Raw genomic sequence first — 19,963 nt, forward strand, 5'->3', positions numbered from 1 at the left:
GCCGAGTCATAAATTAAGTAAAATCTCCTAGTTACTGACACAGCAGAACTCGAGTTTTTCTGGAGATGGTCATGCTCGTGTATTGTACTGTACATATTGTCTCGTATTGTACGTGGATGAGTGATTGTGTGATATGATGTTTTAAGTGGCGATGAAGCCCTCGTCTGCACTGCGCACTGCACATCGTGAGAAATAGCGACTACTAGACTAGAATACTATACTTCTCCACGCCACCAATATGTATGTATATATTTCCACTCTCTTCTCACTCTCAAAGTTTTATTTTTACTCTCCCATATAAAATCCCCTGAATCCCCTTGCCACCAAGAAAAAGGCGCAACTAGTAGAAAGAGCAATAGTCTGCCGACTAGGCCCGGACGCTATGAGCAATAAGCAACCCGCGACTGGCTAGAGAGATAGATTGGGGAACAGAGCGGGAGAACCGCACTCACCGTATGAACCCGTATCGACTAAACTATCTAGATATACCAGACCGACTACCAGGGGGGAGGGTTCGCTGGGTTGTACCTTCCTTTCCCATACAAAAAAACCAACAAAACTTTTACAAATGCACCGTTCCGAGTAACAGCTAAGTATATCCCGATACACAATACCCTCCGAATGTGATGTGTGCCCATCGTCTCGTCCGGCATCGCACCAACGGTATCGCAAAGCACGAAACGGGATGGAGTACAAGCGGAGATCCTCTACTGGACGAGGGACGACGCTCTCGCTCTGATAACACCACCGTGCCATGCGGTGGCTTATCTTTGCCCACACACAACAGCGCCAATCATCCACTCTCACCCACAACCTGGAAACATCTTGTCATCGTCGTGGCTTCAACATCGTAACTCATTCGTAACTCCAAGTTGACATAGATAGATAGTGTGTACATCGGATCTACCTGCATACACCTCCAACCCCACCACATGTCTGACCCTCCCATCCTGTCTCATCTACCAAACAAAACGCTCGTGACCACCAACACAATTGTCTCTCCCACCTGCCAAACCCCCCCCCCACCAGAAATACGCCTCGCTATGCTAAACCCAGAACGTGACACATGTTGCCAGCCTCATGACGAAAAACAGCCCATGTTTTCCCCCTCCCTAGTATTTTGCCCCTACGACTCCCGCGCGCCAACCATCGATTCTAGCTTCCCCGCCAAGACGCGGTGCTTCCTGATAACATCCACCCACTCCTCCGTGTCCTCGCCCTCCTCCTCCAGGAACGTGAGGATCATGCTGAAGTCCCCGCCCAGCCGGCCCAGACTGGCCGCGCAGTAGAGAACCTGCGTTAGTAAGCTGTCGCGCGTCGCGCGGTCCTGCACGTTCGGGAGGTACTTCTTGAGCGTATCGAGGAGCACGCCGACGAGGTGCAGCGGGAACGTCGACAGCGACGACGGCAGGGGCTGGAGCATATCGCTGTCCCCCTTCCCCTTGCCTCCCACGCCCTCCACCTCGCCCTCCGCGGCCGCCGGGAAGATGCTCCGGAACATAGAAATGATAGCGAAGCTCTGCTCGCGGAAAATCTCAATATAGCGCTTTAGATAGCGTTCCGTTTGCTGACCCCCCGACCACGCGGTGCTCGGGTCCTTCTTCGTGGCGGACGAGGCGTTGTTTGATAGCTCTTGGTCTGCGAGTTCCCGTAGCGGCTCCAGCGCACCAAGCATGGCCATCAGGTTGGCGAGGCGGCAGACGAGGAAGAGGCCCCCGAGGCTGCCTTCGTGGCTGCTGCCTACTTCGGAGCCGGGTGTGTCGAGCTCGGGGGCGATGCGGCGCAGCCAGCTGATGGTGCGCATTGCGGCTGCGAGCTTTAGACCTTGTGCTTTTAGACTTGATATTAGATTCGTTGTCATGGCTTGCATCTCTTCTTCTGCCTGTACTGTGACCGACGACACCAATCGTGATTCCGGGTATAGTCCATGTAGTCGCCGGATGTGCGCATTTAGATCTAGCGCAGAGGCATAGTTGATTGTGGCAGATGAAGACGTATTGTTTGTCGAGCTAGTTGCGCCAGACGTAGATATCGCCGAGGAGAGGAGGGTGGGGAGCTCGAGGACATCACCCAGGCGGTCCGAATTGCGGGAGAGTAGTAAGGCCTTGCGCCGCCTGTCTAGGATGGCATTCTCTGTGTTCTTGTTGTAGGTTGTGGCGAACCGAAGCGCCTCTTCGTCTAGCTTTGGTATGGCATCCTGAAGCTTCGTTGTGCTCTCCGCTATAGCTGGGAGAGTAGTCTGTAGTGAGGAGAGGTGGTCGGAAGAGGCTATGACGGCCTTGTGCGACCGCGATGAGAGGGCTTGGAGAGATAGCAGCAGTGAGTGGGATGTTTGCGCCAGCGATTGGGGCTCCGTGTCACTGAGTGAGGATAACGGGAGGGTCGTGAGCCTGGTAAGGTAGGTGGATGTGATAGGGTCACTGGGCGCCCTCAAAGACGCAGACGAAGTCTGGCCAAGGTGAGGAGCCAAAAGCTCATAAAGAGAGTCAGACATTGCCGTGGCATGCAAGGGCCCAGACCAGCATCATATGAGCTTATTGGGCTTATTCAAAGAATATTATCACGAGGTAGCCTTGTGGAAGCAACGTGGAAAGGAAGGCTGTCAAGGTTGCAGCACCGCCTTTCTTTCAGCCTCGGCATCCTCCGTTTAGGCACGAGGTCCAACGAAGGCGCTTGTGTGGGGCGATCACCCCAGTGCTAGCTATGGTCATCGTGACTACTGCCCCAACGAATTCAGACTGCGTTGAACTCTCTCACAGTTCATCGCGTCTGCCTTCGTAGGCCTGCGCCCCTCTGACTGTAAATAAGAAGCTTCGTCGCCCGACTCTCTCTCAAAAGCCTCATCTGCGACCTACCGAACCGATCTGGCACATTCCTTAGAAACCCCGCGACGATGCGTGACTTCATACCCCCCATACCCTTCCTAGCGAAGGCGATTACTCCGTTCTCAGAGTATATCGGCGCAACAACACTGCCTCTGCACATTCACGAGGTCGTCATTTCATATTTCGCATATACTTTCATCAATAAGAAGGTCGCACCAGCCGTATCGACATGGCTCTTTCCCCAGAAATATCCGGCGCTCTCGGCCGAGAAGAAGTTCAACTGGAACGTCCATGTGGTGTCGCTGTGCCAGAGTCTGTTGGTTAACAGCACGGCTCTCTATGTCATCTTGACTGATGACGAGCGCAACAACATGACCTGGCAGGAGCGGGTTTGGGGCTATACCGGGGCGTCTGGGATGGTTCAAGGTTTGGCTACAGGGTACTTCCTCTGGGATCTGGTTATCACTATCCAAAATGTCAAGATGTTTGGCCTGGGAATGCTGGCGCATGCCGTCAGCGCCTTGACGGTGTTCTCTTTTGGCTTTGTAAGTAATCTGGGAGAGCTTCAAGGTGCTGCGCTAACGAGATTCCTTCACAGAGACCCTTCGTTAACTACTATGCCTCGACATTCATCCTTTACGAGCTCTCCTCGCCGTTCCTGAACTTCCACTGGTTCTTTGACAAACTGAACCTGACCGGATCTCGTCGCCAGCTCGTCAACGGCATACTGCTCCTCACCACCTTCTTTGGCTGCCGTCTATGCTGGGGAACATACCAGTCTCTGCGCGTTTACCAGGACATGTGGATGGCATTGCACCACACTCCTGGCGACACTTACGGAAAGGTTGACGCTCCCAACCACGACGAAATCATGAAGTACACGAAAGAGGAGTTCATCCCACTCTGGCTGGCAGTCACCTACCTCGGAAGCAACCTCGTCCTGAACGCACTGAACTTCTACTGGTTTGCCAAGATGATCGACGCTCTGCGCAAGCGCTTCGTCCCCGCCGAGAAGGCCAGCTCGAAGCCAAAGCTGGCCATGACTGGCGCTAACGGCACGGTGAAGATCGAGGCCGATGAGACTACGGTGCGCCGCAGAAATGTGCCTCTCTCAGAGGCAGATATCGTGCCGATTCCGTGAAAGGCTCGGGTGCTCAATATAACCAAGCTATGATGGCTCATATTGGATATGAGATTAACGACGTTCGGCCTCCTTTTCTTTTTGGAACGACATAGTTCAGGGTCAACGGTGTAGTATACAGAGTCGCGGGAGGGTGATGGAAGGGTACTCTGTTGGGAGCGAAACGGCACAGGGAGCAGAACGAGCTCCCTGCTTTTCTTGTTTATACGTACAGTGGGTTGAGGATACTAGAACCTATAAGATCACGAGTATAAATACATTTCTACCAAACACTATTGAAATCTACGATCCATACCAATAATTAGGGATATTTACTTTTCTTCTAAATATGATATTTACAAACCATGTGAGAAGTTACTGAATGAGGCCATTTCAAGTGCAGTTGTTTGTGGGGATCCTCTTAAAGCTCAGGGAGGCAAGGCTGACAACTACCGAATGGGGCGGGGCTGGTGCTCGCTTGCCAAGCTCTCTGAACCTCATGGTAGCCTCACGCCTTACACGCAACGAACCCTGGCGGCTTGCTTCACAACCACAACGTTTTAGGCCTCAAGGTAATCTAATCTAGAGACTATTGCGACAATGGCGTCTGCCAGCTCTTCCCAAGTCGAAAAAGAGGTTAACACCTTGCTCCATCAGCAAGAAGACTCAGCCAAACATGGCCGCCCAGCAGACCCCGAAGCCGTCGACACCATCATCACCAAACTCTTCACCTCCAACATCGGCAGCATAGCCATCCGCGAGCTCAGTCAGCGCCTAATCCTCCTCGTTCAAACCCCCGGCTTCGTCCTCAGCGACCGGATCGAAATATGCACCACCCTCCTCGGTAAAATCGAACAGTATCAAGCATCTCAAGAAGAACAGATCGCTGAGCTCCGCATGATCCTCGCAAACACCTACGAAGCTCTCGAAGACTTCCACTCCGCGGCCCAAATGCTCGCCGCCATCCCGCTCAACTCCTCGCAGCGCAAGATCTCCTCAGAAGACAAAGCCGCGACGCTAATCCGCATCGTACGTCTACACCTCGAATGCGACGACCCCACCTCCGCCGAAACCTACCTCAACAAGTTCAAGAACATCATGCACGAAGTCACCAACCCAACTTCGCTCATCCACTTCCAAGTCTCCCAAGCCCGTATCCAAGACTCCCGCCGCGACTTCCTCGCTGCCGCAAAGGGATACGAGGATATCAGCCACGACCCCTCCATCGGCGAAGACGAGCAGCTCCACACCCTCTCCATGGCACTAAAATGCGCGGTCCTCGCCCCCGCCGGCCCCGCTCGCTCGCGCGCCCTAAAGCGCCTCTATAGCGATGAGCGCGCGCCGCAGCTGGAGGAGTTCGCGATCTTGGAGAACATGCACCTGCAGCGTGTGATTGCGCCTGCTGAGATTTCGAAGTTCGCCGAGGGACTGCAGGAGCACCAGCTCGCGAGGATGAGTGATGGGTTGACGGTGCTGGATCGGGCGATGTTTGAGCATAATCTTTTGGCGGCGAGTAGGCTGTATGCGAATATTGGGTTTGGGCCGCTGGGAGAGCTGCTGGGGATTGGGGGCGAGAAGGCGGAGGAGATGACGGCGAAGATGATTGAGCAGGGACGGTTGGGGGGGAGGATTGATCAGATTGAGGAGGTGATTTGGTTTGAGGGAGCGCGCGAGGGGGGAGGGGGGGTGCTGAGGCAGTGGGATTTTAATGTGGAGGGGTTGGCAGAGGGGGTGGAGGGGATTATGGGACAGTTGCAGGCGAAGCATCCGGTATGTGAGATTTGAGTCCTGGGAAAATACTGATGAGCTAACTGGGGTGTAGGAGTTTGTTGTGAAGAATCTGGTGGTATGAGGAGCGGGGAGGCTTTATGATGGAACGACGGCAGCATTAGAGTTACTGGGAGTTTGAGCGGGTGCATTACGAGACTGGATGACGGCGTCTGGGGTACTGAAAAATTTAGCATTTATCCACAAGAATCAACCTTTTCATGAGGACTGTGGATTCACCAAGATATGAGCGAAAATAACCATGAAGTTTGGAAACACGTCGAGGTTGTAAACCAACAGCAGCTTGATATCTATAAATCACGTGATGTGTGTCCGTTGTCCGGTCAGCGTATTTACAGTGGAGAATTGACCCTGTATCAACCCATCCAATCACCTCCCCCGACCACCCCGTCGCGGACCTCGAATTCCACGCGATAATTTTGTCCTCCCCCCCCGAAACCTCTAATTCCATTTACCCCAATAGCGACAACCTTTCGGCCATGAAGAGGAGAGCTCATACGCCGTAACCCAGCATTGAACTTACTATATAGCTCTATACTCGCCCAACGACAACGCGACGCCCGCCCGATATGGCAACCGCGTCCCCAACACCACTGGGCTCAAGCCACTTCGGCAATCAGCAGATGCGCCGACCTTCGTCGAGACAGGCCTTACGACAGGTCCCACCAGCACGACCGACTTTTGTGCGGAGAGAAGCTGCTGCGGCGGCGAATGGGAACCTGGCAGAACAGCTGCCGACTTCTAAGACGCGCCGCTATTCCGATCATGATAGCTCGGATGACGACCTACCTGTGCCGATGAAGTTCAGCGCCCTCACGAATGCGCTGTTGAATGATGAAGCTTCAATGCTTGGCTCTGCTTCACCAGCTTTAGCTGCAAACGAAAACAACCTGTCTGGCTCAACGGCAGTCGCGCAGAGACATACATATACCGCCGACCCCCCAGCACACGAACAGATGGCCCGAGAGCGCACGGCGTCCCCGGCGATGGTATCTCGCACCCACAGCCCATATCCCCGACGAGTAGTACGCCTAAGTGGCACCCCCGGCTCAGCATCCCTTCGCCGGACGACAAGCTTGTCGAACTCTGTGAGAGCGCCGAGTGAGCAGGTGCCGTCGAGACCGGGAAGCCCACTGGACTTAAGTACACCAGCACCATATCCGAGGACTGTACGGATACCAATCACAGCCTCTTCGAATCATGGATCGTCGTTTGGATCTAGTGGACGGGCGTCAAATCGTGTTGGCTCTGGATCGGGAGCGCGATCAGCGGCGCTGGAACAGGAGGAGATGGAAGACCCGGCTACGATTGCGAGGCCGTATAATGCTACTAGTCTGGGCAGTGTCACGAGATATGGGAATTCGACAGCGAACAGAACGAGGTATGGGGAGGAAATGGGAATGCAGAGTTCGATGAGAGTGAAGCGCCTCGGAAAAGCTGGTAGTTTCTTGAGTGGCCCTGCAAGAAGAGGCAAGAGGAGACAGAGTGAGGAGGAGCAGGGTCCTGGGCAGGATGCTGAGGGTGCGGAATCCGCTTTCTCGAGCCAGGAACGCCAGAGCCAGGAGCCGGAGAATCAAGCAGCGGAAGGCCATGATGCTGGGAGCGGGGAGGCGGCATCGAGTCAGGAGTCTGAGGCGCCGAAATCGTCGTTTTATTCGGCTTCGCAGTACAGGGACTTTGCGTCTGGTAGCCCTATGAGTGGGAGGGAGGCATTAAAACAAGCCCGTCCCTCGCCGCCGATGGCTGTGTATAATCGCCCTGCGGATCCTGTTGTTGAGCAGGCCAGGCCTCCACCGTCGGACAACGCACCACCCGCTCAACTTGCACAGCCTGTCTTTAAGCTTCCTGCGCCAAGGCCGGAGATGCCATCGAGCCATGATCAGGAAAATGAGGCACCTCCCACTTTTAAGCGCAATAAGGCACCGCCATCGGTGCTTCTTGATAAAATCGACAAAGTCCCTCTACGCCCACAAAGCTCGGATTTGAGCGCCATGCGTGGTACTGTCTCTCCAGTGCGCCAACCACTAGCTGCAAGATCCCAAAATACTCCGCGCCGCCCTGCGCCGCCGCCCCCTAAGATGTCGCTCTTGGAAACTGCCACTGCTACGGCGGGCGCGGCGACCACCTCGCATTCGTCTAAGAAGAGGAATAATATCAGAGTTAATGGCAAGAGTTATACGAGACTGGAGATTTTAGGGAGGGGTGGCAGTAGTAAGGTGTGGAGGGTAATGGCGGAGAATGGGAAGATCTATGCTTTAAAACGCGTTAGTCTGGAGGATGCGGATGAGAATGCTGTGACAGGTTATAAGGGAGAGATCGATCTATTGAGGAAGCTGGAAGGAAACGATCGTGTAGTAACGATATTGGACTACGAGATGAACGACGAGAAGCAGATGCTGAGTGTGGTAAGTCCCCCTTCTCCCCCCCTTACAAGCACAATTTTTCTAACCCACACCTCACAGCTCATGGAGATGGGCGAGCTTGACTTCAACCGCATCCTCAGCCTCCGCTACAACACCGAGGACGCCGTCTTCGACCCCTCCTTCACGCGCTACTACTGGCGCGAGATGCTCGTCTGCATCGCCGCTGTCCACTCCCACGACATCGTGCACTCGGACCTCAAGCCCGCCAACTTCGTGCTTGTCAAGGGCCTGCTCAAGCTCATCGACTTCGGCATCGCTAACGCCATCCAGACAGACGAGACTGTCAACGTGCACCGCGACACCCAGGTCGGCACGCCGAATTATATGAGTCCCGAGAGTCTTATGGATTCTAGCGAGCTCCCTGAGAATAAGGCACCAGGAGCTATGCGGGGGCACAGCAGCGGGCCGAGAGTTATGAAACTGGGCAAGCCGAGCGATATCTGGAGTCTAGGCTGTATCCTCTACCAGATGGCCTATGGCCGCCAGCCATTCGCGCATATCTCCAACCAGCTGAGCCGCTGCCGCGCCATCATCGATTGGAACTACGCGATCGAGTTCCCCTCGCGCGGCCTCGGCGGCGTGACGCTCCCGCAGTCGTTGATTCGGCTGCTAAAGAGGTGTTTGGAGAGGGATCAGCATAAGCGGCCTACTGCTGCGGAGTTGTTGAGCGACCAGGATGAGTTTTTGAATCCGAGGGAGTTGCCGGAGGGGGCGCTGCCGATGACGGAGGAGCTGTTGGGGAGGATATTGTGTAGTGTTGTGGGGAAGTGTAGGGGGAGAGAGGTGGGGGAGGGGGAGGTGATGGGGGTTTGGGCGGGGGCGTATTTTGAGAGTTTGAGGAAGAATTTGGGTGCGTAGTGGAGGAGGGGGCGGATGTGGTGTGAGGATGGTTTATATTAATTTTGTGGGAGTATTGTGTTGGAGTACAGTTAAAACAGGCGTTTTGACTTGGGATGGGAGGGAAGCGTTTAATGGGTTCATGAAGCGGAGTGCAAGACTCCAAACTGGAGGCTGCACCTTTTTATAGCGGATTTTTTTATACCCTTCGAAATTTTATATGTTCTTCAAACGTAACGAGATGTTTTATATGTTGTAAGCCGTGCCTTGTATTGCGTATCATTGAGGGGAGTCTGGCTATTTACGCAAAACACAACAACAAAAAACCAAAAAAACATACAACAGTAGGTATTTGCTAGTAGTCACCCACCCAACTACTAATCTACCGATTTCAAGCAAACACCTGGATAATTTGTGCCATCTGGCCTAGTGGGTGAGCCTCGCTGCCCTTGCCCTTATTTTGAGATGGCGACCACCTTGACCACCTTGATCGCCCAAAAGTGGGTCTATTTTTGACGACGCGTTACACCGCGACATTGGATGCACGCAGGTGAGCTAGGTGAGTGGGTGAGCAAGGTGAGCAGGGTGAACAGGGTGAGCAAGGTGAGCAGGGTGAGCAGGGTGAGCAGGGTAAGTAAGGTGAGCTAGACAGGTAAGAAAGGTGAGTATAGCGGACCTAAGAAAATGGTATTTAACATGAGGCTACTAGCGGAGGAGATAGTGATATATTACACGCAGCTTATAAGATTCATGCCAAAGCTGTAGAAACAGTGCTTTAATAAGCTTTCTCCTGCTTAGGTAAGGAAAGTAGAGGTTGCGACAAAGGACTGAATTACCTTGTCTTAGACTGCGGGGGGATACAATGGAAAAGGGTTGAACAAGGCTTTTGGGCTATAGTAATTCTGTTATTCGCACCCTCTGCTATTAGGCAAGCTAATAAGGGTACAAAGTAATCCGCATATCTACGAATAATTCCTCTCCTAGACGTTGAAAATGCACTTAGTGACAGCTAAATAGAAATCTAAGATCGTAATCTCTAATAACTTCAAAAGATGTACATCGAATATGTAATAGCCCATTGAAGCTGTGCATACAAGGATATATAAAGTGGCTTTGCTAGCAAACATAAGTTAGTCAACCTGCTATGTGGGCAGCCTGTTCCATTCTCGTCACACCACCGTAATAGATCTAATCATGTCTAAGGATATCTATTTACCGATCACGTTAATAAGCAGATACCAGACCACATTCGCTCCGTGGCAACTTTCAGTCTAATTATGTATCTACTACTCTACAATTAGTGTGCTCTATATCAATCTGCACTGTACCCAAATGGCCAGAGATCGAGATCAGGTTGGTGATCCACTTCTCATGTTGGCTAGCGATATTTAAGTGTTCATGTACGATGGCATTATCTTATAAAGGCTATGTCCTTTCTCCAAATAGCCTACCAGAGCCTGCGAGCTCGTGATTTAATCTCATGGGCTATGATCTCAATCCTCACTTCTTTAGCGACTATGCTCGGGGCTGGCCGCTGAGCCTGAGTCCTTACACGTGCCTAACGGCGGAGGACTCCCGACGAGACGGATTTGGTTATTCGAGACTCTCTCGTGCCATCTGTTCGTTCCGCGCTGAGCTCCTTCTCGGCGACGACACGCCCAGCCAACGGCGGAGGAGTGTTTGAACATTTTCACACCTGCAGCCAATGAGATACCTGGCGGGGTGCGAACCGAAGGATTCTCCTCACTCTCCATCGCCGCTGTTGGGCTCACCGACATCCTGGTAAGTGCCTGGAGCTGCTTCTCCACCAATTCCTTAATCGATAAAGGCCAGCGTGGTACCTTCCCGGTCGTCTGGGCAGTGAGACCCTTTTGGGAGTTCTGCGCCGCCCACTCGATCACAATTGGTGAGATGTGTCGCATGAGTTCCTCGATACACCCGTTCGCCCTGAGCGCAGGGTTATCCCTAACCCAGGGGAGACCACCAACTGCAAAGCTCAAGGCTTTGATCAAGGCAGGTTCCTGTTCGTATAAAGTACTCTTCGGACCTGGCAACCTAAGCGTGGCAAGGTTCTCTTGTAATTGACCACCAGCTGCATCACGTACAGTGATCAGAATATCCCTCCAGGTCGGAGATTTAAACCTCTCCAGGTAGGTATCATCGCCAATATCCCCTCCGAGACTCCCCTCTAGCTGATCCAGTCGACCCTCTACAGTGGCGAAGAGATCCCGCTGCAGCTTGCGTGACTTGCGTGGGGCTTGGCTGTTATGTTCGATCGTCAAGGCCGGTATAAAATTTTGCCACAGCTGCGGCTTGTTATTCTCGCGGCCTATAACCTTGGTGGGCTCACAGTTGATCCACCGCGTGACGTGGGATATCACCTCTGACAGGATCTTCCCTTCCCTCCGACCTGTCCGCAGCAGGGCCTGAATATCAATATATTCCTGACCCGCATTGCCTAGGACGTATCGTGCGGCGTTGTGATAGTGGCCATGCTCGAGTCCTACTAAGAACCCCGACCGGCGATACAGATGGCCCTGATCGCTGAGGTTGGCTAGGACGTCGGTAGGAGCATTAGGGTAAAATAGATCATGCATATTAGAAGATGAGCATGGTCGCGGCAGACGCACCAGGGCAGCCCAATCGCTCAGGTGAACTGCCTTGTCTAACCCTCCAGACAACTTCGAGATCGTTTTCAGCACCTCATCAAACGGATCAAACCAGAACTGTCGCGTCGTAAGTATATCCCCACACAGTACGAACCAGACTCACATCATCAATCCGGAACCTGGCCATGTTATCCCATAGTGATATGTTAAACGTAGACCGCCCCACGCCTGTGCGGCACCACCTCGTAATCATATCCCGCCAGCTGTTGTTCTTCCAGAGAGTCACTAGGCGACGGATTGGGAACCCGACGCAGCCACTCAGGCCAAGTGTTTCTAGCATTTCCTTCTTCACTCCGGTACTAGACCCTTGAAAGAGGGTCTTATCTTGCTCCGCCAGCGTCGCGAGCTCCATCCAGATCTGGCCGTGATTGTCTGGAAGGGTATGACCGACCCTATTCGCGCGAAGTCGGGTTCTGATACGAGGCGGGAGTGTATCTGCAATGTTAGCAACACTGATTAATCGCATTCCGAGTTGTAAATGAGGGCCTACCTTTGTCATAGATGTCACAGATCCACCAGTGTGAGCCTTCATTCGGGTCTTCCTCCAACTTCCGCAGGAATGCCTTCACCGCCTCTACACGATGCTGCCCAACCATTATTTCTGCCCCACGCCCATTGACGGCCTCCCAGTCTTTAAAAAACGGCCAGGGAGGTGGCGTGCCCATACGGTCCCCTCCCTCTCCAAGGTGGTCTATCATCCTCTGGACTTCATCACGCGAGCATGCTATCAGTAAACGATTCTCTTCTGCCTCTCGTTGGAGTCCTTGCTCCATGAATATCTGGCAGAGCCTATGTACATGCTGGCTATTGATCGGTCGGTTGCTGCCTACGCTCCACGAAGCTGTGAGGGCAGCAATAGGGAACTTGGCAGTAATAATCCGATACGGTTCAGCTTGTTGGCGGACAGACTTGGCACTTGTCAAATCCTCTGCTGTCTGATCGCCTCGAGCTCGCTTTAGAGGATGGTCTGGCACAGTGATCTTGCGTTTCGCCATGACAAGCAGGCAGGTCACAGGACCTGATGTGGCTCTTCCTATATTGTACAGAAAAAGCGACCGTACAAGGGTTATAGGTTGCAGCCACGGTAACTTCCGACTGCTACTTATGTGTTAAAGTCTATGTTGAGTAGAAAGGCGGTTCTACTTTCAGAACGAACTTTAAATGTTCGTTCTGAAAGGGGTAAAGGTATTCGGGTTATCTCGCCTACGCTAGTCTTGCCAAAAGGGGTCTAGTGTTACAGCTCTCAGAGGAACTATGGACTGGGTGTGCCATAGAACAAGACTAGCGCGAAATTAACACTAAACTAACACATGCTTCGCCTCTGCTTAGCCCACTCACCCCGCTCACCCCACTCACCCTGCTCACCCTGCTCACCCCTCGCCTCACCCTTCAGGCGGCAAGGGGCCGTGATTCTGCGCTATGCCTATTGGCACGATTGAGACCATTAATCTGATGTTACGCAAGCAATCCTCTGGCTAATAGTTAAATCGGTGCCATCTTGCCTATTGGGTGAGCCCTGCCGCCTTTACCCTTATTTGGTGATCGCGATCATCTCGACCACCTCGACTACCCAAAAGTGGGTCTATTTTTTACAACGCGTTGTATCGCGACAGTGGACTTTAACGCTGACTACTAAACGATAGGAGACACAGAGGTTTCTTCAGTTCTCACAGTTCCATCACGTGAAGTCCCCATAAAGAAGTGCCCTCGTGAACGTCAGCACCTTCTCTACGCAGTGCCCTTCCTTAGACGGGTACCTGCTAAAGGGTAGGTACCTTCTTTCAACGGTGCCTGCTATTTAGTCGGTACCTGCAATTCACGCGGCCACGAATCCGAGCAGTGGCCACACCTAAGCGCCGGAGAGAGGATATTAATATCCCACCTGCCTCCATCTCTTGGCTAAATCGGTGAGAGTTAGAGAGGGTCGAGGCATCAAGGGCATCAAGTACGGCGATTGGACGTGTGGCGGTACGTACCCCAACCCCGTGCATACTATTAGCAGAGCCTCAATGGGAATAGCGTCGTCGTGTCCAATCGGTGATCGGTCCGGGCCGCCATCTGTGTACCCCTGTTAGTACCCGCGTATTGCCCGTTGCCCTCCTACAACCCTCACTATTCTACTGCCCTTCCGCCGCATGTTATTTTACCATCTTACGATGTTCTGCGGCATATGGGGTACAGGTTTTAGCTGTAACATAAAGGTACTAACTAAAAGTTACTAAAGCTGTCTTAAAAGGGAGCTAAAAAAGGGTCGAAAAGGGTCGAAAATGCCCTGCATTAGCGACTGGTACAGCTGAACTAGAACTCTAGCTGAACTTACTGACCCAAATCAATCGCCGCCAATCTAGCCACCACCTGCCCTCCTGCAAATTACCGCGCGCGACAGCCACCGTACCGCCGCCTAGCCGCCCATCTCCCCCCGACCACCACACCGGTCCCAACACACCTTATAAGCCTAAGCCTTCCCCCCGGGCCCTACACCACTCTACTATACCTGCTGTGCAGTTAGTGCTACACCACCACATCACGAAACACACATAAGAAGCATTTGGCATACTGGCGCGCACACGCTCCCGCCTCTGCCACGCTATGTATCTGGGGGTCGGGCAACGGCGCTGCATCACCCTTGTCCTGAGCGCCTTCATCGCAATCGTTTTCTGCGCCTCGTACTGGCAGTGGTCCGGCGGCGAGCATGTGCGGCTAATCCCATCATTCCATGATGCCGATGTGGCCGGCGCAGGGAAGGGCGGCGTGCTGACGAAGCCGGGGACTGCGAAGGAGCTGAGCCCGGATGAGGTTGTGCTAGCCGAGTATGATGAGGCGCCTATACGGGAGATGTGCGCGAATTCGTCGTGGGCGGATAGTCGGAATGTGGTTGTTAACTGCGAGAGCCGCGTCGGCGGAGTCGGTAGGCCTCACCCTCAATCCATCCGTAGCTCCTAGCTAACCCTTCGCCCTTAGGCAACGTTCGCCAAGAATTCCTTGTCTGCGTGCGCCAGGCCATCGAAATCGGCGCCTCGCTGATCCGCCCCAACATCATGCTGCGATCTGAGGGGCTAATAGAATACCAGAACGGGCCCGTCCAGAACATGTCGTACCTTTTCAACCTAGAGCTGTTTGACGCGCGCCTCCGCTCCGCGTGCCCTTACATGCCTATATATAACGACCTTGCGGAGGTGGAGCACGTCGGCGAGATCGCGCGCGTGGACCGGCCACGGAACCTTCCGGAGGAGCAGGGCGTTCAGCTGTCGTTTACAGAGTGGGCGAGGTTGAATCGACAGCCAGAGGGCAAGATTACCGTTATTACCATGCCAAGGATCACGGGGCAGACGTACGTTCCCCCCCCCCCACCCATCTAACAACCCTTACTAGCAGGCAAACTAACCCCCCTCAGACCTGTATGCGACGACCCCTCCCCTTTCGTGGCCAACTTCGGCCGCCTCGTCGAGTTCCGTACCGACACCCAACGCCTCGCCTCCACCATCCTCTCTGCGCTCCTTACACGCTTCTCGCCTGCTTTCCTCCCCTACTACGGCCTCGCGAACAACACCTTCATCGGACTGCACTTCCGCACCGAGATTGACGCCGTTAACGTCGGCTATACTAGCTTCGAGGAGCAGACTGCTGCGTACCTGTCCTTCGTCTCCGCAACGCCGATTCGCGCCATCTACGCCGCGTCAGGGAATACGACGAGTCTGTCCCTTTTTGCGGTTGAGGCGGCGAAGCTCAACCCCCCTGCCACGGTAGTAGCGAAGGGGGATTTACTAGAGGGTAAAGACAAACAGGCGTTGGAGGCGCTTACGTGGGATCAGCAAGCTCTCGTCGATTACCTCGTCCTCACGAAAGCGGCGCAGTTCGCGGGCGTGAGCGATAGTTCGTTTTCCTGGGGCATTGCGTATGCGCGCCAAGTAGTGAGCGCTGAGGCCGGAACGTGTCAGAGTGTTGGCGGATTAGAGAAGGGGGTGCAGTTCCGGGATGAGCTATCAACGGTTTTTGGGCGGCCGAGGGATTGGCATATTAATAAGCTGTGGCCGTGAGGTGAGTAGGGGTAGGGGTGTATTTTTGTATGTTTTTAATGATTTGTTTAATATCTTAAGCATATTAAATTTTCTTTTATAACTCATTAACGCTCACTTATAGCCGTCTCTGTTACTCTTCTTATTTAAGTCTTATTTTAGTAAATAGATACATTATCTTAAATAGACCTAGAATAGCATGGGATCATTAGATACTAGATAGTAGAGGGTATCTGGACATTTGCAAAAGAACTGCGAATAACCTGATTTAATATCAATGCTGCTATACCGAAGAAAAAACACCTTCCTACCTCGTCGTTTACCTAAGCCCGATCTATACTACATGGATGACGACCTCGGCCGGACCGTCTTTTGATTCTTTCCAGCTGCTCCTCTCTGCGGTCAAGCTGCCTCATAAATCCCATTAGGACCCTGAGAACGCGACAGGGGCTGTCTAGGAACCTCGTAGAGACCTCTAGGATCCTCTGCAAGAGTCTGGGGAGGCGGTGAGAACTGATTCCATCCTCTACCCGCTACTGGAGGCTTATAGTATTCCTCGACTGGCGGAGGAGCTTGGTGGCCTAACGTGCATTGCCCGGTAGATTTCTTTTTAGAAAAATGTCTCCAGACAAGGAATCCCAGTCCACCGAGTACCAAAAGACCAGCAAGTGTCGCGCCGACTGCAATACCTGCAACTGTTCCAGTGGACGGTCCCGGGTGGGGGTTTGGTTCCGGCTCTAAAGTTGGTGGTGTTGCTGCTGCTTCTGTCGCTGCTGCTGCTGCTAATGATGATGATGATGGTGATGACGATGATGGTGATGATGATGTTGATGATGGTGATGATGATGTTGAAGTAGGGTTGACTGTGGGCGCACTCGTTGTCGACGACACCTTAGGGACAGTGATGTTGAAATAGTGGCAAGTTGTAATGATCGTATCGTCATGTCCGGCACCGAACAGTGTCAGATAGAATACAGCGTCATTGCCATTGCCATCGCTAGTCGCGAAATTGTAGAAGCTCACTTCCCAGTTGACACTTTTGGACTTCGTGTCAGCTGTGTCTCAGTCAGCTCACATACGACAAATGACCCAAAGGTCTTGGTTTCGCTTACATATAAGCACGTAGGCCTTCCTCGTCGCAGGATAGTCCTGCTGCAATACGAGGTCCGTTGTCTCAAGGTCTGACTGCCATTTAATGTTGAGGTTCATTCCGACCTCATATTTTGAATTGGCATCATAATTCCCAAAGGGTCCCCCACCTGGAGGTACTAGGAAATAGCTGTTGTTGAGGGCATCGATACTCGCACTGAACGCGGCGAGGAAGGTGAGCGGCCATAAGGAATACATAGCAAGTGCGGGATGAGGCAAAGTGTTTTCCTTGAAAATGAACATTTTCGAGTCAGACCAAAGGGAAAACTTCAGACGAGGAGCGGTAGGATACACATCCCCCGCTCCAGCCTTAGTTATTAGAATGAATGGTAAAGTCAGGCTGTTTCAGCAGGCGCTATGGATCAGTTGGAAATTGGCCCACTCATTGTTAACTTGCCAGTCAAGAGCGGCAAGGGCTTGGCGTTGGTCTGCAAATAAATGGGCGCTTATCAAGTCTTGCGGCCCGCCCCGCACCTATGCCCGCGCATCCACAGACTCACCAATATTGTGCCACCTGCGCCTGGGAAACGGGGAGCTAGGTAAAAGGCTCTTATAGGCGGACATAGATGAGATGGAGATATAGAAGGTAATGGAACAATGGTTACTCATACTGCAGCTTACCCTAAGTTTGCGTTTTGGGATACCGCAGCTTCTTTGAAGGTGCAAAGGCCTTGCGCCCGTCTATCCAACTTGATAGCGCAAGGGGACGCGGTAGTCAAAGCTTTCTAGATGATCGGCGTAGTACGTACTCTGTAGTGTGGCATCAAAACCATCTATGACACCTACTGTAAGGATCTTCAATGAACAGGGCAGTACGAGGTCACGTTCTTCAATCGTATACGCGTATATAGATCCTGTAGATTACAGAGACTGAACGCTGACCTAGCTCTGAAGGTCCGCGTTCCTACTATATACTACAGCTGCACGTGTTCTTCGGCCTGATGTTCCTCCGTCTTGGCTCTGCAACTCACGTGTTATAACTCCGCACGTGATGCGTTCGTGACACCTACTCTGAGTTTAGTGCTTCACAATTCAGGTTAAGTATCCGGAATATTTTGTCTCGCCTGTAAATCGAAATTATCTTATCAGGCTCATTACCGAATCGCCGTTCTGAGTATCACCGCAAGTACTGTTTCGATCGCGGATCTTGCGGCGCCCGCGTGTGACGGAAGGTCTAATATTACCAACACTAGAGGATATAAAACGGGAATCACTGAGGCATACTCCATCATGGGCCCTTCGGAATTTGCATCTGAAAAGACTGTCCGCGAAGATCGCCAGAGCTTCTTACTAGTTACCTCTAGCTCTATACCTATTATACCTTAGTCTGTACCTTTAGACCTTTTACCTCGTTCTTAGACAGTGTGAAGCTAAAGGCGTTCGTTCTTACTAAGTTAGGCTAGTAGAGGGCGTATAGAGAGCATGATTCCATGCTATACCTATTAGCATGATTAAGACTATTAGCTAGAGGATACGTAAGCAAACACCTAGATAATACTTAAATCAGTGCCATCTAGCCTAGTAGGTAAGTCTTGTGTAATGATGTACAGTTACGCTTACGCTACACCTTACTAAGCTAAAAAGACTACAATATTCCAGCTTAGCTAGAATACACGTAACACGCTATATATACTATAACGGTCGCATGCCAGCACCCCGTTACACCTTGCTGCCCTTGGATTTTCTTGCTTAAATACTTAATTATAGCAGGAAAGACATCTACTTCTACATGTCTTGTCTTACCTAGATAGAAAAGTAACAAAGGCATTTAAGTTAGTATTAAAAGTAATTACCGCTTCGATCTTTCTTAAGTAGACTTAAGCTTTATTAGATATGCGATAAGATACTAGGCTTAGTTAATTGCTACAAGACACATTTTTTAAGCTTAGATAGAACCCTAACGAGCTATTAAGAGAGTTCTTACTACTATATAACCTTTAATTAAGAAGTAGATGTAAATTTATAGCATTAATTGCCTAATTTAAGCGACTTCTTAGGCACTTATAAGTACAACTCTATCACAAAGACACGCGTATCAGTGAACATATCAGCATGATTCCCTTCTCTTTTATAAGGTAATATTATGTCATCCCCACTCACATAGATAGATTCTTTAGGCGTACATTTTCCTTTTGCTATGAATCTAAAAGCTTCGAGTGGCTTCAACACTTTTAGTCTAGATGGGATTCTGCTGTCCGTGCGCCAACCTGAAACTGTCGATTTCATCCACCTTACCCTTACGAACCGCTTATTCTAACGTTTCTCAATTGAAATTCCACTACTCTAATCAATTTCGAAGGCTTCGTGTGAGCCGCAGGCTAGCACCCACGTATTACTATGTAAACTATGGTAGAGGTTTTGTTATTAAAAGAGCCGTGAGCAGGCGCTCGCGAACACACTTCGCTTCCCGAACGCAGTTTGCCTCCTCCAACCCAGAGCAAAGCGAAAGCGATGGGTTAGTTCCAACGATTAAGGCATTAAATGAGAAGAAAAAAAATTTAAGTTAATAAATTTTAAATACACTTTTAAACTATCAAAAGTACCAAAAAAACTATTTAAAACACACAATTAAACTTAGCCCAGCTTGTAAGTAAGTGAAGAAAAGCGTTTAGTTAACTACTTAATCACCCTTCGGCGGGATTGGAGCACTCCACGCAGAACCGCGAGCTTTAATACGGTCGCGGTCTTCGAAAATCGACCTAGCGGCTGCAGGGTTGCCGCAGGCCAGCTCAGCTGGAGTCCAACATCTGCCGCTATCGCAGCAAGTAAGCAGGCACACGCTGCCAGGAACAGGGCAGTCGGCGATGGTGTTGCAATGAGTGCCGCCGCAGTTATTCGGTATGTTACAGTACCCCAAGCCACGTTCGTCGGGCTGGCAGACACAGTAGGTTTGAGTATTGCAAATACCGGCTCCGACACACTGAGCTACGGCATTGCAGTTGCTTAAGGGGCGGCAGATGCCCTTATCGCATTTCGAATTGGCGGGGCACTATGGTGGTCGCTTTGTTACTAAGGCAGAGAGTAGGTTGTCACAGATATTCAAACGTACAACTTTTCCACACGCACCGCAATTCTTATTGTCAGTGCTGGTCTCGTCACACTGGCCGTTGCAGAATTGTTCAGTTAGAGAAACCTT

General features: G+C 51.8%; 7 protein-coding genes across 7 annotated transcripts; 4 read left to right on the forward strand and 3 right to left on the reverse strand.

The window, feature by feature from the left end:
• VE01_07340 (uncharacterized protein) lies at positions 1–2,635 on the reverse strand. Its single transcript, XM_018276775.2, has 2 exons — positions 453–2,635; positions 1–380 (listed from the first exon to the last, which is right to left on the reverse strand). The coding sequence occupies exon 1, from the start codon at positions 2,492–2,494 to the stop codon at positions 1,127–1,129; it is 1,368 nt and encodes a 455-aa protein (XP_018128848.1). The 5' UTR covers positions 2,495–2,635; the 3' UTR covers positions 1–380; positions 453–1,126.
• Positions 2,470–4,309, forward strand: VE01_07341 (uncharacterized protein). The gene is made up of 2 exons (XM_018276776.2): positions 2,470–3,370; positions 3,424–4,309. Exons 1-2 carry the CDS (start codon positions 2,894–2,896, stop codon positions 3,964–3,966), a joined length of 1,020 nt encoding a protein of 339 aa, XP_018128847.1. The 5' UTR covers positions 2,470–2,893; the 3' UTR covers positions 3,967–4,309.
• VE01_07342 (uncharacterized protein) lies at positions 4,304–5,991 on the forward strand. Its single transcript, XM_018276777.2, has 2 exons — positions 4,304–5,715; positions 5,768–5,991. The coding sequence occupies exons 1-2, from the start codon at positions 4,546–4,548 to the stop codon at positions 5,795–5,797; spliced, it is 1,200 nt and encodes a 399-aa protein (XP_018128846.1). The 5' UTR covers positions 4,304–4,545; the 3' UTR covers positions 5,798–5,991.
• MPS1 (Protein kinase) lies at positions 5,992–9,230 on the forward strand. Its single transcript, XM_018276778.2, has 2 exons — positions 5,992–8,138; positions 8,196–9,230. The coding sequence occupies exons 1-2, from the start codon at positions 6,303–6,305 to the stop codon at positions 9,012–9,014; spliced, it is 2,655 nt and encodes an 884-aa protein (XP_018128845.1). The 5' UTR covers positions 5,992–6,302; the 3' UTR covers positions 9,015–9,230.
• Positions 9,231–10,245: 1,015 nt separating this feature from the next.
• Positions 10,246–12,812, reverse strand: VE01_07344 (uncharacterized protein). Its single transcript, XM_018276779.2, has 3 exons — positions 12,153–12,812; positions 11,766–12,097; positions 10,246–11,719 (listed from the first exon to the last, which is right to left on the reverse strand). The coding sequence occupies exons 1-3, from the start codon at positions 12,655–12,657 to the stop codon at positions 10,502–10,504; spliced, it is 2,055 nt and encodes a 684-aa protein (XP_018128852.1). The 5' UTR covers positions 12,658–12,812; the 3' UTR covers positions 10,246–10,501.
• A 962-nt stretch (positions 12,813–13,774) lies between these two features.
• On the forward strand, positions 13,775–15,720 carry VE01_07345 (uncharacterized protein). Its single transcript, XM_018276780.2, has 3 exons — positions 13,775–14,570; positions 14,624–14,993; positions 15,057–15,720. Exons 1-3 carry the CDS (start codon positions 14,252–14,254, stop codon positions 15,697–15,699), a joined length of 1,332 nt encoding a protein of 443 aa, XP_018128851.1. The 5' UTR covers positions 13,775–14,251; the 3' UTR covers positions 15,700–15,720.
• Positions 15,721–15,814: 94 nt separating this feature from the next.
• VE01_07346 (uncharacterized protein) lies at positions 15,815–17,697 on the reverse strand. The gene is made up of 2 exons (XM_018276781.2): positions 16,791–17,697; positions 15,815–16,733 (listed from the first exon to the last, which is right to left on the reverse strand). The coding sequence occupies exons 1-2, from the start codon at positions 17,068–17,070 to the stop codon at positions 16,081–16,083; spliced, it is 933 nt and encodes a 310-aa protein (XP_018128850.1). The 5' UTR covers positions 17,071–17,697; the 3' UTR covers positions 15,815–16,080.
• Positions 17,698–19,963: the final 2,266 nt, after the last annotated feature.

Source organism: Pseudogymnoascus verrucosus, assembly GCF_001662655.1.
Source record: "Pseudogymnoascus verrucosus strain UAMH 10579 unplaced genomic scaffold scaffold_33, whole genome shotgun sequence".
NCBI lineage: Eukaryota > Fungi > Ascomycota > Leotiomycetes > Thelebolales > Thelebolaceae > Pseudogymnoascus > Pseudogymnoascus verrucosus.